The sequence below is a fragment of the Helianthus annuus genome, chromosome 11 (assembly GCF_002127325.2).
Source record: "Helianthus annuus cultivar XRQ/B chromosome 11, HanXRQr2.0-SUNRISE, whole genome shotgun sequence".
Lineage (NCBI taxonomy): Eukaryota > Viridiplantae > Streptophyta > Magnoliopsida > Asterales > Asteraceae > Helianthus > Helianthus annuus.
This window is the reverse complement of record NC_035443.2, coordinates 160,038,177-160,054,542: the sequence shown is the minus strand read 5'-3', so window position 1 is coordinate 160,054,542 and position 16,366 is coordinate 160,038,177. Positions and strand designations below refer to the sequence as shown.

At 38.1% G+C, this 16,366-nt stretch overlaps 1 protein-coding gene across 2 annotated transcripts; it reads right to left on the bottom strand.

Moving 5' to 3' along the window:
• Nucleotides 1-2,531: 2,531 nt before the first annotated feature.
• On the bottom strand, nt 2,532-6,657 carry LOC110942139. Of its 2 annotated transcripts, none has more exons than XM_022183866.2 (6): nt 6,478-6,657; nt 5,385-5,598; nt 5,181-5,312; nt 4,181-4,251; nt 4,027-4,086; nt 2,532-2,953 (listed from the first exon to the last, which is right to left on the bottom strand). In XM_022183866.2, exons 2-6 carry the CDS (start codon nt 5,449-5,451, stop codon nt 2,675-2,677), a joined length of 609 nt encoding a protein of 202 aa, XP_022039558.1. In that variant the 5' UTR covers nt 5,452-5,598; nt 6,478-6,657; the 3' UTR covers nt 2,532-2,674. The 2 variants fall into 2 exon arrangements, with proteins under 2 accessions (XP_022039558.1, XP_022039557.1); XM_022183865.1 differs by having other exon boundaries at nt 5,385-5,582.
• Nucleotides 6,658-16,366: the final 9,709 nt, after the last annotated feature.

Sequence of the window (16,366 nt, the reverse complement as noted above, 5' to 3'; positions counted from 1 at the left end):
TATAGTTTCATACATAATTAAGACTCAAATAGTTTCATTTTCATTATGATCGATCATCTCGAGATTACAAGCATCACTAGGTAGGAGGTACGACGAGACTTGCCAAAAGATGAAAGTTTCAAAACGCAGAGCGTTACGCACAATCCCTTGTTGGTTGGTCAATTAATTACGATCGATTTCAAGGGTATAGTGATTGATGCTCCTCTTTAACATGGTCATTACACCCTTTCTAGTAACCCATGTGCAGAGCATATCTTTTAAAGATGTCTCATGTCACCCCAAAAATATTAATCTCTCTCACGAGTAAATTATCATTTTAGTCCCTGAGGTTTGACCAAAATTGTCACTTTAGTCCAAATAGTTTTTTTTATTGCCATTTTTTGTTTTCTGCCATTTTAGTCTCTAACTTTAGTCATTTTTTGTCATTTTCATCCAACCCACTAACTTCATTCAAAAAATTTAGTTAATTTAGGTGAATTTTGATCAAACCACATTTTTCTTTCTTTTTTTACAGGTGCGATGGTGTGGAGATGGTGTTGTGTCGGTTTACAGTGAAGATGATGGCGGTGGTTGTTGGTTTTACGTTGATGGCAGTGGTGTTAGTTGATGACGTGGGTTGCGGAAAAGTGGCCGGTGGTGGTGGAAATGGTGGGTGGTGATGGTGGTGGGGTGGGTGGGTGGGTGCTAGCAATGATAGAAGGTTGTGATGGGGTGGGTGGTGGGAGGTAGTGGTGGTGGTGGTCGATGAAAATGGCAAAAAATGACAAAAGTCAGTGACTAAAATAGCAAAAAACAAAACTATTTGAACTAAAATGGCAAGAAAAAAATTATTTGAACTAAAGTGACAATTTTAATCAAACATCAGGGACTAAAATGGCAATTTACTCTCTCTCTCTTACCAACATAATTCAACAAGCATGGGACTCCACCTCTAATGCTTACAGACCATTGTGCATGTGTCTTGATGCTGCGTCATGTCCCCCAATGTGACACTAAACTTTGGATACCGTAGTTGCAAAAAAAAAGTGTAAACATGATACAATAACATAAATACATAGGACCACTAATATAAATTCACCATTGGATTTCTACATTTTTATTGTTCGCCTTTCAAAAAAAAACGCCTTTCAAAAAAAAATATCTATTGCAAATTTCCCTGTTGTAAAAAAAATCTCTATTTAACTTTTTATATAAAGTTTTGTTGGAAAAAATATCAAAACAATTTTAGACTAATATAGTGGTTAGCCTGACCACATCCAGAGGCCAATGGACCCATTTACTTTATAGGCACGCAGTCAAATAAAAAGTATTTTTTTAGAACTGTAGAATGATCTTAACTTTTAATCAAGATAAATCAATTTTTAAGATGGGACAATAAAACTCTCTTATTTTGTGTGTGTTGAGAGCCTTGTTAACACGTGACATGTGAAACCGACATTAATTTTCAGTCAAGTTTGGTAAGTCTAATGTTACGATCACATCTTGACGTTTGACATGTACTGCACCTTTAAACGTTTGACGCTCTAAAAGAAGCATGACTAATTTGAAACACACGGATTACGCACCTTCCCAAGTGGACTTGAAACGTGAACATTTGATTCCCCACATACTCTCACTATCAAATCATGCACAATTCATACATTGTTGCCTTTCATCCGACTACACCTTGATTGATTTGGCTTTACAATTGATAAAGAGACCCAAAATTCCCACATTCTGACCTAGCGTGCAACAAACACTTCCTTTGGATCGGTCCATTACTCTCCTAAAGAAAATTAATTTAGCCACTACATTCGACCATGATCGTGGGTTGGTTAGTTACTCTCCTTGTCCACCTAGATTCAAGTGTATAACGACCGACACTCCTTGGCATGGTCCGTTACACCATCTATAGTAACTCTTGAAGGAAGCATATGTTTTGGCGCTACATATCACCCCATGATAATGATCTTGCTCACCAACATAACTCCGCAGGCTCGTTCTTGTATTTTTTGTTAAAAGTATCTAGTTGACTAATATTGTAAAACGTACATACACAACTAAACACCTTTAAACGATATAACTACAAATTTAAAAGGTTTTTAACGAGTTAACTATCGATTCAAAAGGTCAAGTCATTTTAGGGTGAATTTGGGTTCGGTCCGGGTAAAACCCAAATATAAGATATTTCATATTCGACCGCTTAACTCAAAACTAACTCTGCCTGAAAGGATCAAGACCAACCCCTCATATACCAGTCATGTCTTTGGTTTAGATTTTCCAGATATTTCAGGGTGTGGGGTTGGATTCGGTTTCAACCCGCCGCACACGCCTAGGCGAGGCCCCATCCTACTGGGTAAACCCAGTTATCGATTCCATTCTGATTTTCAGTTCGGTTCTGATTCAGGTTCTCAACCCCTCCCTTAAACTAGTTGTGTATTATAACCCTATGAACCATAATCCAAAACAATTAAAAATGCAACAGATTTTGAAAGAATACATTTGCCGTTTGCTCGTTTCTTCTTTACCTGTCTGACGAAACTCGAACAACATAATCCAAGCACACAACCACATCTTCATTTCATCTTGCAAACCATATACATTAAAAATAGAAAATATCAAACTTTTCAAATCCAAAGCATCTCTTGCAAATGCTACAAGAAATCATCACTTTCTTGCAGTCAATGTATTTTTACTATGGGAGCTCAACAATCTTCGATCGTTTTCTTTTTTGACCATTTTCAGACACAGCGTTTGTCGATTTATCACCTAGGGTTTGACCGTTTGACTTCATTGAAGGGCCGGACGCCTTGTCAGTTTCATCACTGCAGCTGTCATCGTCAGAGCTATCTTCTGATTCAGATTCACTACTACTGGCATCAAGAGATATGATAGGTTGAGAACCTACAATGGCGGATTCAGCAGCAGCAGCAGCCTCAGGGGTGTTTAGATCAGCAACACCGAGCATTAAATCCTGCCAGTCAGTTAACAGACACAGATACGATTAATAGAATAAAATACGCACTTCAAAGAGGCGAGAAAATGGACGGGTTAAAATCAGTACACAAACATTTTTTATGTGTTATCAATGAGCTAGATGGGTCGTTGGCTAATGATTTTGATCCGATAAAGAACCCAAATAAGTGGATTAAATCCGCTACCGTAGGGGCATTGGGAACGAGCAAGACTCAAACCCGCCACCTCCGGGTTAGAATGCGGGCTGGTGGCCATTGGGCTGACACCCAATGGTTCACATTAGGTGGACATACAAAATGAAAAAGTGAATTAAAAGCCTCAAATCTCCAAAGAGAAAAAAAAGAAAGAAAACACACTACCTTAAAATCTAGTATTTAAATGGATCAACCCATATATTCACGGTTCGCCTATGAGATCCTTAATTGGAAATTTGGAACAATGGGGCGGGTCAACCTTTTTCATCGATTGGTTCACATAAATGTGGATCAAGATCAAAGAAAAGCACTCTCTTAAAATCTAGTGTTAAATAAATAAACCCAAATATTCAACCTTTTCGTCCACGGGTTCACATATACGCTAAATTTAGATCAAGATCACGCCCATTGACAGGCATATACCAAGAGCTTTGAGGTTCTAATACCATGAAATTCATAGAGCATAGAGTTATTATCTAAAAACCATCATTACATAAGCTACCAAGTGGGTGTAAGATGAAGTGATAAAACTGACAAGATAAATATAATTTACTTGCATATTACAAATCTATATTTTGTGCAGCTTATTTTCACACTTATAAAAATTGCTCTTCTATATAAACTAGCATTTTTGGCATTCTTACAAGGAAGATGAAAATCAAGTTTAAAAATTCAAAACTCCAATCACTGGATACCTTAGTGATTACTATAAGCAATAATCTACAACGTATTATGTAGTAATCAAATTTTCACAACAAAAATATATGAAACAAACTTAATTAAACTTTGTTCTTCAAGACTGAAGAGAATGTATGGTATTTTTTTACCAAGTGTGCCTGTAAATGAAACAAAAGATAGCTAAAAAAACCTTACATACCATTTCAATATATTCTGATTCATCCCCTGTGAGTGCCTCAATATCAAGATTCTTGGAGTTCTGCACATAAAAGTGCACTATTTGGTAAAAATGTCTATACTCAATTGAGTCTATTCACAGATGTCGAACAATTAACATGAGAATATTTGTGTACCATTGCCTCTTGCTGCAACTTCTTATTTGATTCTGCCATGGCTCCTAAAAAGTCCTTCAATTTGCCCATAACTGAAGCAATGAAATTATATTTAAAAAAAAAAACGTAAACATCTTGTTTGCTTTAAATGATTAACTAAACCTAGTGCACATGTTCAGTTAAGCAATGTAGCTCAGTGCACACATTTGTGTGCAGATGATGATCAATCTGTTCATCTTTGTGTAACACAAATACCACATTCAAGCATTAATTTACATCACAATAAAAGTAATTCCTCAAATTATTTAAAAAAAAAAAAAGAAAACTAAATATTATTTGGCTACACACTTTTATCTGCACATAGCTATCAACATTTCATCTTTATGTAAAATCTGAAAACCAGATTCAAGCAATAATCATGCAGCAAACTAAAAAAAATCAAAAATTACTTTATAACATAGTACAAACAAAAAGGCACCAATTCATCTTCATGGACAAGACGTAAATGAGCCAAGCCGCTCGTGAGCTACTCAAGTTCAGTCCTCTAAGAGCTCGAATCCAGCCAAGCTTAAACGATCCCAATCATAAAAATAAGCTTGTACGATAAACAAACCCGAGCCCACGCTTCACTTGGCGAGCTCGAGCTGGCTCATGAGCCTAAACAAGCCCAAGCATAATAATAAGCTTGTTTAATAAACAAACTCGAGCTCAAGTTGGCTCAATATTTGATATGTATTTATATAATAACTATTATTATAAAAAAAATTACGATAAAAATAACCAAATAATGTATATATTGTTATATATAAAAGCTAGTTATGAATATATATGAATTCATTAACAAACAATAAACTAGCCAAACCCGAGCCGAGCATAAAAACTAAGCACACTAAGCCGAGCTCGGGCTCTCGTAAGTTAAACTAGCATACCTATTCCTGAACCACAACAAATAATGTAACTAACAACAAAATTACACAGAAATCATCACCATTAACCATACATATACAAAGTAAAAACGAACCTAGGCTAGGAGGAGGAGCGGTAATTGCAGGTTTAGTAACGGGAACTGCATTAGCTTTACTTTTTGCAGCTTCGATCTTCTTCAACAAGAGGTCAGCGTCGGCATCTGGTTTGCAAAGCAAAAGCGCTGATTCTGCAAAAAAAGGTGGGGATGGTTAATAAGATATAATAGGAGGAGTTGATGTTATGAGAAAGTGTAGTGTACCTTTGGAGGAAGAAGTGTGAGTGGTTGTTTCGAGGTCGAGAAGAGCTTGACTGCTGCTGCGACCCATGGTTGATTCAGGAGGAAAGTAAGAGCAGCGGCCGGTGGGAAGTGAGATTAGGGTTTAAGGAGTTTTGACTTCGGAACCGGTCTTCTTATTGGCGGGCAGTTAACAACCCAAAAATACCCAAAGAACGGAAGCTACGATAATAAACATCTTTACACTAATGAAAATCCATTCATACCCAGTGGCGGATCCAGGATTTTTTTCTAATGGGTTCACTACTTTTTGATGCTTAAATTTCATAGACCGGACATTAAAATATTCGGGTCGGTTCGACGGTTCCGGTCGGATAAAGTTCAAAACATAATAGACAAATCTATATGATTGTTATGTTCTGTTTGTACTTGCTTCCTTTAAATTTGTATCTTTATTTTGCTCAAACAAGGTGGGATGGTTTATTTTCATTCAACTTATTACATACATTAAATTATCCAAAAACACTAGAAAAATCTACATCATTTGTAGGCACTTTTTCCCTTTAAGATAAGGGATTCCCCCTAAATATCCATCAGCCCACCATCTATCCAACCTTCCTAATGTAATGTCCCCGGTATTTACATCTTCTAAGAGCATTCATAGTACGTTCCCTATCCCCGTTCCTATAATTTAACTAAAATCACAATAGAATGAAAAGAAGCAAGAAGCATCTTCCTATTTGCTTTGCCATTGGGTACTCAACAAGAATATGAGATTGACAGCAATACATACACTACAGGATCTAACAACCTTAATCAATATTTGTTAACAAGGATTTATATACTCAACCTCAAAGCATTATTATTTCCACTGTTTGTTTCAAAAATGATGTAAAGCATCAACAATTTCAATTTACACCGTTGGGACCATTAAGCAATATGTATAGCAGAATTAAAATGAGTAACACAAGCATTCAGTGTAGAACTAGAAATTTCCCTAACTATATGTTGAACTCAAAAATGACATAAAGAAATAAATAATGCCAAAGTAAAAGACATTATTTAACAATCTGTTCAACTAAAAAAATCAATGTCACAATGGGTTAATTTAACACACCTGTGAAGAACGGTCGGAGGAGGACGGCTATCGGCTGGAGTGGAGGAGAACGGCTGTAGGCGGAGGAGGACGGCCGGAACGAGCGGAGATGGTCGCTGAGGGTGGAGGCGCTGTTGACTGTTGTTCACTTGTTCGTCAGTCTGCTGCCGTTGTTTTTTGTTAGTTTTGTTGTAACCCTAATGGGTTTTACATTAAAGAAACAAATAGAAATAAAAAAACGGAACAAAAAGTTTAGTAATAGCCTCAAACAGGATTCGAACCTGGGTATCAACGAATTAATAACACGGACTAACCCCTTGACAACCAAAGCTTTTTTTGTTTATGGGTTCCCAATATATTTTACTTATGGGTTCCTTTTCAGTTTGTTATATATATTCGTACTAAAAATTAAAAACCGAATGGGTTCCTGGGAACCCGATGTTTGTTAATAGGTCCGCCCCTGTTCATACCCAGATATAATAGAAAACAGGTAGTGGTTGGGGGAAAATTTGGTGTTTGTTGTGACTCAGGTTCGGCTCCCACTCTTTCCGTTATTTTCTGCGGCATCCAGATGAAGGACGAATACGGGTGGCGCCGGTTCGTCTTGGATGGGAGACGAGGTTTTACCGATTATTTCACTGTCATGCTTGTTCAAAGGGTATACATATTCTCTATTTGTTGATTCGTCTGAATTTAGATTCTACAAAGTGAGTCGGATGAAAAATCGGAATCAATGGAATTTAGACTCTACAGCTTCACTTCATTCCATAGACTCTTCATGATTCAATTGTAGAGTCGAAATTTAAACACATTAACAAATATAGATTCTATAGTAGTATTTTCCTCTTTTATTTTTCTTCGTGATTTCTAAACGAGCATACTTTGATTTGGTGTAATTTAAAAAAAAAAAAACCATTAGTGTATGAAAAAAAAAATATGACCATTTAAAAATCGTTAGAGAAAATAAAGAGGAAAAAGCTACATAGACTTTTCTCCATGTGAAGTCTCTATGTATAGATGCTTTAAATGTTTATTTTGGTTATTCTGGGTAGGGGTCAGCATGGTATCAGACTAATACCGAAAAACAGGGAAAATGGGTATCGGTATCGAAAAACGGTAAAAATGGATATCGGTACCGAAAAACGGTAAAAATGGGTACCGGTATCGAAAAATGGGAAAATCGGTACCAGTATCGAAAAACGGGAAAAATGGGTACCGGTACCGAAAAACGAAGAAAATGGGTACTGTGAATATGCCCAGTACAGTATCAGTATGTTGGTTGATTTACCGGTAAACATCGGTACCAGTAGCAAAAATGGAAAAAATGTGCACCGATACCGAAACTAACTGGTACGATACGAGTACCAAATGTTCATCCCTATTTTTGGGTAAGTCAACATCTATTTTGGTGATTTCCTCTGTTTATAAGTTTATTATAATACTGGGTTACAAACTCATATATTACATGGGTTGAATAAATCCAATATGTTAAAACCATTAGTTTGTATGAAATTTCGAGGTAAGTTTTACATCAATGGACTTGTATCATCGTTCTGATCAAAAGCCCTAAAAATTTGTTTGTAATTTGGAAAAAGGCTTAACTCCGTTAAGTTTTTTTTTTTAACGGGGGGACCGATGTAGGAAAAATAGGTGAAAGGTGGGACTGGTTAGGGAAATATTCAAAGGTGGGACTGTCAATGGCCAATGACCTTTAGTTGGGATTATTACATGTCAATTCCCCTAAGTTTTACAAGTCTGTTTAAATTAGTTACAATTATAGATTATAGAGTAAATTGCCAAAATCGTCCCTCATGTTTGGACATGTTTATCAGTTTAATCTAAAACAACTTTTGGGAAATTTTGTCACTTTCATCCAAACGTCTAACTTTTTTTGCCAAAAGTGTTCCTGAGATTTGAGATTTTTTTGCCATTTTCATCCACATTTCTAATAGAAAAAATAAAGTGAATTGAATGTTTGGATGAAAATGGCAAAAGGTCTCAAAAGATAAGGAAAATATGGTACAAAAAAATTGTTTTGGATGAAACTGACAAACATGCCTAAACCTCATGGATGATTTTAGCAATTTACTCTAGATTATATTTTAAAAGGTTATTGTATTTAGTAAATGTATTTATTAAGATTTATGATTTGTAATCACATTTGAAAGGAAATGATATGCACAAAAAGGAAAGTCTAATTACTTCAAATTTGTAAGAAAAGAAGAGCAACAAAAATCTTTTGTTTCCCTCCTAAAACAAAACAATAAGAAGTATAATAATAACACATGATAATTAATGGCTTAAGAGAATGTCATGTGGTCTAAGATGGTTTTGATTTTTTATAATTTACTAACGGTAAGACCTGTTTGCAAACACGGGTGGTTTATTAGAAAACCATGCATACCACATTTTATTATACGATGAATAATTATACATTTTTTAAGTTTTAATTAAAAATGGATTATAAAGAAAGAGAACATCATTTAAATAACAAATAAATAACAAACATGGTTAATAATTTTAACACAATAAAGCAAAGATTAAATACAATCGAGAACTAATGCTTTATACACACGTGCACATTGCCCTCAATGGTACCAAGAAGTCCACTACAATTTATATAATGTAAGATGAGATTTTGATGGGTGTCTCCAAGAAATGATAGATCAGAATTCACATCATCAATAACCATAAATCCACTGTTAATAAAGCTCCAATTTCCGTACAGTTAATCAAATCAATACCATGCAAAACTGATGAAGATCCAGCTATGAGTCACAAATATTGTCATCGCCATCCGCTCCGCTAGTGTATAGTGCTTAACCACTCGGTTCAGGCCCTAGACCACTGTAAATGACTTAAGTTAAGGCCCCAGACCATTGTGGGAAATCGAACAGAGCAGCGAAACATAGCCTCGTTGCTGGAAATATTGATGCAGCCACATAGCGGTTGATAGGAAAGCATGTAAACCCCTTTCGTTTCTTATATCTTTCACATTTATACACATTCAATACCTCAGCTAAGTGTTCCTGCAATTACATTTAAGAATATAATATATCAGATAGTAAAGAAACCTCCTCATTAACAAAAGGATAACACAATCAAAGAACCTCAACTTCAACTCTGGACTGCACGCTGCATTACTATTCTGAGTTTCACCACTCGGGCTAGCTTCTGAGCTATGTTTATTTAAGTCGAGTTGAATGGGTATTGTTGAACGAAAAAGCGAAGTAGCCACATCTTCAGCAACTGCCTGAAGTTCTTGTTTGATCAACTCCTCTGCTGAACCTGGAAACACAAGCACAATGAATTAAACTGCTATACTAGACAATTAATAAATGCTCTTCGTAGCCGTCTCACTGCTTTAAAGTGAATATATAATCAAATCGGCCTTGGAGAAAACAGTGGTCGAAACCACTGTTGGGTAATATTTTATTAGGTTAAAACAGTGTTTTGTGGAGAAAACAATGGTTGAAACCACTGTTGGGTTAAAGCTGTAGTTTCTGTTAGGTTAAAGCTGTAGTTTCAAACTACAGCTTTAACCCAACAGTGGTTTCAACCATTGTTTTATCCACAAAACAGTGTTTTAGCCGAACAATAGTTTCAAACTACTGTTGAGTAATATTTTATTGGGTTTATTGGGTTAAAACAGTGTTTGTGGAGAAAACGGTGGTTGAAACCACTGTTGGCTTAAAATTGTAGTTTCACACCACAGTTTTAACCCAACGGTGGTTTCAACCATTGTTTTCTCCACAAAACACTGTTTTAGTCGAACTGTGGTTTCAAACCATAGTTTTAACCCAACACTTTCGCAAAACATTGTTTTAACCCAATAAACCCAATAAAATATTACCCATCAGTGGTTTCAACTACTGTTTTCTCAAAATCGTTTAAAATAACTAACCCCCGTAACGCCCAGCGTCCCTAAACTTTAGACACTTGGCAAGATCAGTCCCTGAACTCGTATTAATTGTCAGTTTTAGACCTTGTAGTTATGTAATGTTGGTACTTTGAAACTTTGGCATGAATCTTATTGATATTAAGGCTTGATACTCTGATGCTTGATTCTTTATTCTAGAAGCTTGATTCTTGACACTTAAACTATGAGACTTGATACTTAATCTAGATACTTGACTCTTGATGCTTAATCTAGACACTTGATTCTTGATACTTGATACTTGGATTCTTGATACTTGGACTCTTGATTCTTGATACTTGAGAAACTATGATTCTTGACTCTTGAAACTTACTTGGTGCTTGACTCCTTAGACTCGTGAAACTTGATTTTGGTTGGACGAGAGACTGGAGCCTTGTCACTGGCGGAATCTATGAAACTTTGAGACTTAGGCGTTTATGATGTAATCTAATTAATAAGATACTTTTTCCCAAACTATACGCAACGCAATGCTTAATCTAACTCGCGAAACGAATCAAAATCGAGAACGTAGAAGGAATGGATTGGCCAGAGTGGCCATCCGATTGGACTACCACCCGATCGGATGACCACCCGATCGGACGACCACCCGAACGGGTGACCACTCGAACGACCAGCCACCTTGTACCACCCAAATGCACCCTCACCCTATAAATAGACCTGTCACATCACCACTTTGAGTGATGTGACAGCTCCGCTCGACCAGACACGTGCACTCTTCAATTCTCTATTTTCTTGTTGATTTCGGTACGTTTTAGGCTAGATTCTTGTACTTCTTGATCTACACATCATTCTCTACATACTTCTCACTCGAAATCATACCTTTCACCATGAAATCTCTCGGATCTGAGTTCTTGAGGATGATGTCATCATGAAGGTTGTACAAACTGACATGTGATGTCATTCTAGGCGAGATCTAGCTCAGATCTAAGATGATTCATGCGTTTTTACACTAAATCTAACCTAAATCTAAGCTAAATCTAGACTTTTTCCTATAAAACTTGAGTATCTTCGTCTTTTTCTCAAACTTTTACTTTATTCGGTGGAGATCGGGTCTAAACTAACTTTAGATCTGATGAATAGTCTAGAGTTGGTATTGATCTGGGTTTTGACCGATGAAAGACGGGCATGGCAACGGATCCCGACATAAACCCATTAGAAACAAACGACTGATCGAACAGGGTGATTCCCACTCAATTGGAATTTTGGGTGCTAAAGGGTTTTACCGTTGTCTCGATACGTGTCGTGTCGTCACCGTTAATCTAGAAACTTAGAAATTCAACAAACATAATAATCAAGAACAAGGGTCGCTGACCGAGTGGCAACCCGATCAGACAGCCGTCCGATCGGACAACCACCCTATCAGGAGACACTTGCCTCCATCTTGAAACTTTCAAAACACTTGGTAAACAATCAAATTTGGGAGTCTCGATCGAATGACAACCCGATCGGACAGCCGTTCGATCGAGCAACCATCCGATTGAGAGGACCCAAAGAGCAAACCATTCGGTTCGAATGGCAATCCGATCAGCTTACCATCCGATCGGACAACTATCCTTTTCACTTATGTTTTCCACACAAGTAGCAACCCGATCGGATGGCCATCTGATCGGGCAGCCCTTGTCTCTTCACACACATAAGTCACTCGACCGGCTGACCATCCGATCGGAGACTAGTTTAACACTTTATCCAACTTCGTTACCCTGCTCGACTCTTATCCTATTGTAATCTAATTAGGCTAATCCTAAAAGAGCTCCCTTTGATCCAATAGCAGTTTATACTGTTGAGCAATCACTGTGAGTATACTCGATCCCCTTTTCCTTTAAACTTTTGGGGTGTAACATGTATTCTATGAAACTTAAACTTGAATCTTTGAAACTTAAACTCTATCCTATATGAAACTTATGATTCTTGATTCTTAACTCTTTGTGCTATGTGACGTTTAATCCAGAGTGTGTAGTTCCGCCTTAACAATAGTAGCGCTATATGAGTAATGCACCTCCCCGTTAGTCTTTGGGGTATTGTTAGGAGGAGACATATAACCTCCCGTTAAACTCTGGGAAAGGCACTTAACGCATTGGAAACTTGGGCTATCACTGCGTGGACTGCGACACTAGCACGGCTGAAACTATTTTATCGTTTACACTATGGATATGAGTTGTTTAACCTATTATTCTATTATCAAACTTGTATACTCGCTAATACTTTGTATTGATATTTTAATACATGTTGCAGGCTGATAGGATGCTTTGGAATGCATGGAATCAAGCTAGGAGATGCTTAGAAACGTCGCCTAGTTAATTTAGTCTCTTGAACAATTTGAACAATTATGATTGGGTTTGTAATATGATACTTGTGATGACGTTGTTAGACATTTGTATGAAATCAATTAATCTCTATTGAAACAATAGTGTTATGGAAATTTCTCATGAGCAATCTGAACGCTTAGTGCTTGCACCCCGATGTTTCCGCCATCGGTTGGGGTGTGACAGATTGGTATCAGAGCCATAACTATAGGGAATTAGGATTAGTAGGAATACTTACCCTAGTCTATAGTTCTAGGAACTTGATTCTTATTTGTTGTTTAAGGTTTGTGTACTCTACCGTATCTGCTTCCTAGCAGCACATGTTCCTATTAAACTTACATGCCTTCGCTAAGGCTGATACAATGTACACTTTATACTATGAAAACACTGTTATATAGTGTTTATATTTTGCATGAGATTTGCCCACAGGATAGGAGTGACATCCGAACCTTGATGGGAAATCTCCATATTATTCTAGTAGGCCTTGTCTGCGGATAAGTGCCCACAACATTTAGGGTACGATGTTGTCAAGTTAGAGGTGAGACTCAGACCTTGATAACTAGTCCCACTCCTTGATAATTTTTAATGTCTCGCTGAAGTATCGTGACTACCAATCAATTGAGTATGTGGAATGACTAAAAGGACGAATATCGTAGGCCTAACATCGATGACATATTTTGTCTAAGTAAGTCAAGACACGCTACCTCAATACGAAAGGGGTTCGAATCACTTTGGTTAGTCGTCGTTCCTCTACCCGGAACAATCCTGTGTTTTATAAGCCTATCTTGCTTTTATGTTGTCTCGATTTTTCATGAATGTGGTTTTATCTATGAGGTTTTTCGTTCGTTTTGGTATATTTTTACAGGAAACACATGTTGACCGCAATCTAAAACATTAATCCTAATCTCATAACAAACTAAATTTATGAAGCTTTATTCTATGTGTAATCTATGTGGTAATCTTAATCGACTATTATGTTTTGAGGTGTTGATTGTGGGTATGAAACACTAAGATGACATGGAAGTATGAGACAGAAGTGGCATGTCCGAAGCATGGTGGATACGCCACTAGTACTTCCTATATATAAGTGCTCCCAGAATGTTACCAACTTTCGTACCAAGTGCCATACGAGGTTAGTGTTTGCAGACCAGTGTGGATAGTCTATGTAATCTATGGAAACTTTACTCGCGAAATCCACGGGGAATCTATGTAATCTATGTAGACTCTAAAGCTATGCATGTAATCTATGTGTACTCTAGTTAATCTATGTTAATCTAATGAGTAGTCATGTTAAACTATTGGGTTATTCTATAAGCTAATGTCGATCTATCGAGTAAACTATGAATAAACTATGTGAATCTATTTGAGTAATCTATGCGAAGCTATTTGAGCAATCTATGATGATGATGATGATGAGTAAATTGCTATGTTTGATAATTGCGACATGTAACATGACACCAAGTACGAGGCAAGGCGATGTGTCCGAAGCGTGGTGGATACGCCGCTGGTACTTCCTATATATAAGCATTTTTGGCATGTTAACCAAACTTTGTACAACGTGCCATGTGAAGGTCGTGAGTGTTATCTAGATTCTTTAATCTATCGTATGTGTAATCTATGTTGTGAGATCACGTGAATCTAGACTCATATGATCCTCTTGTTGGATCTTTAGGATGTCTTCTCGAAAGCTATCCGACACCCTCAGGAAATCCAGGGAGAAGTCTCAGAAAAAGATGACGTCATTCATGGCCGACCAGATCGCTCGAGTTGTGTCAAAAATCGTCTCTGAGCTTCAAGGATCAAACACCCCTCCATCCTCTGTGGACTCCAAGGCTGAGAAGCAGAAGTCGACAAAGTTCAACTACTAACATTTCATCTCTTGCAACCCCAAGTCTTTCACGGGCAGTGATGGGGTGACTGTTATGCTCGAGTGGTTCGACAGCATCGAGGTTACCTTCATTAACAGTGAATGCCCAGATCATCTAAAGACTAGGAGTGCTACTGGAATGTTTCAAGGCAGGGCATTAGAGTGGTGGTCAAATGAGAGAAACATCCGTTCAAATGAAGAAGCCTATGCTCTTCCATGGGCTGAGGTGCGAGAACTTATGATGCTCGAGTTCTGCCCTCCTCATGAACAATTGAAGCTTGAAGAAGAATTCTGGCATCTGAAGCAAGTTGGTGATGACAACCTAGCGTATACTACTCGTTTTAAGCAGGTGAGTCTCATCGTTCCTCACTTGGTTTCGACTCCTAAGCGGATGATAACCAAGTACATCAACGGCCTACCATCTGCGATGTGTGATTCTATTGAAGCAGCTCAGTTGGAAACTATTGAAGAAGTCTATCATTTGGCAGCAAGTTTAAACAACAATCGTGTGCGTGATAAGCAGTTTGCTACCCCTGCACCTTCAAAATCCGCTAACCAAGTGACCCAGCAGACAAGTGGCAGTAAGAACAAGAAAAGGAAGTCTCAGGGTTCAGGATGTAATGTTATTGTCCCTGCTGCTACACCTGCTCCTACTCCTGCTGCTGCTAACCCTGTTGCCCCTGAAGCAAAGAAGCAATACACTGGGTCTCACCCAAAATGTACCACTTGCAACTATCATCATCCGGCAAACTCTGCATGTCGTTTGTGCACCAACTGCAACCGCTATGGTCACACGACCCCGTATTGCTGTCAAGCTAACCCTGCTCCAGTCCAGCAAGTCCCGGTTCAAGCAGCTCAAGCAGCACTTCCAGCTCCTCCGCAGAACCCAGGACCAGCCAATGTCGTTCGTGCATGCTTTCAGTGTGGGGATACCACTCATCTTCGTAATCGTTACCCCCAGGTGAACCAAGATCAACAGACAGCCGCTCGTGGACGAGCGTTTAATGTCAATGCTAACCAGGCTCGCAACAACAATGACGTGGTAAATGGTATGTTTCTCGTTAATAATCTCTATGCTTCGATTATATTTGATACTGGTGCCGATAGGAGTTTTGTGTCCGTGGAATTCGAATCTTTGATAAATTGTACACGCTCTAAGTTACCTAAGTCATTCTCTGTTGAGGTCGCCAGTGGTAAATCAATTCTTGTTAAATCTATTGTGCGTGATTGTTCCCTGATTCTTAACGATCACGTTTTCTCTATTGATCTCATACCCATGTGTTTGGGCAGTTTTGATGTTATTATCGGTATGGATTGGTTGCGTAAGAACCATGCTGAAATTGTGTGTCACGAGAAGCTTGTCCGTCTTCCTCTCCCATCTGGTGATCTTTTACATGTCTATGGAGACCGACCTTCGAATGGACTAAGGCTGATGTCATACACACAAGTGAGCAGAAGTTTACGAAAACAGAACCCTGCCTTCTTGGTCCACGTGGTGGAACAAAAGGGCAAGGGGAAGAACATAAACGATGTTCCAGTTGTGTGTGATTTCCCTGACGTCTTTCCTGAGGATCTACCCGGTCTTCCTCCTCCCAGGTCCGTTGATTTTCGTATTGATCTTGTACTGGTGCGACTCCTGTCGCTAGGGCTCCTTACCATCTTGCACCTTCCGAGATGCAAGAGTTATCCAGCCAACTACAAGAACTACTCGACAAGGGTTTTATTCGTCCAAGTACCTCTCCGTGGGGTGCTCCTGTTTTATTTGTCAAAAAGAAGGATGGTTCGTTTCGTATGTGTATCGAC

Bases quoted from the DNA above. Each gene is read 5' to 3' on its own strand.
- LOC110942139 (XM_022183866.2), bottom strand. From the start codon at position 5,451: ATGGGTCGCAGCAGCAGTCAAGCTCTTCTCGACCTCGAAACAACCACT. The intron at 5,313-5,384 runs GTACACTACACT...CTTTTTTTGCAG, and splicing joins TCACACTTCTTCCTCCAAAG to AATCAGCGCTTTTGCTTTGC. The intron at 2,954-4,026 runs GTATGTAAGGTT...ACTGACTGGCAG, and splicing joins AATCAGAATATATTGAAATG to GATTTAATGCTCGGTGTTGC.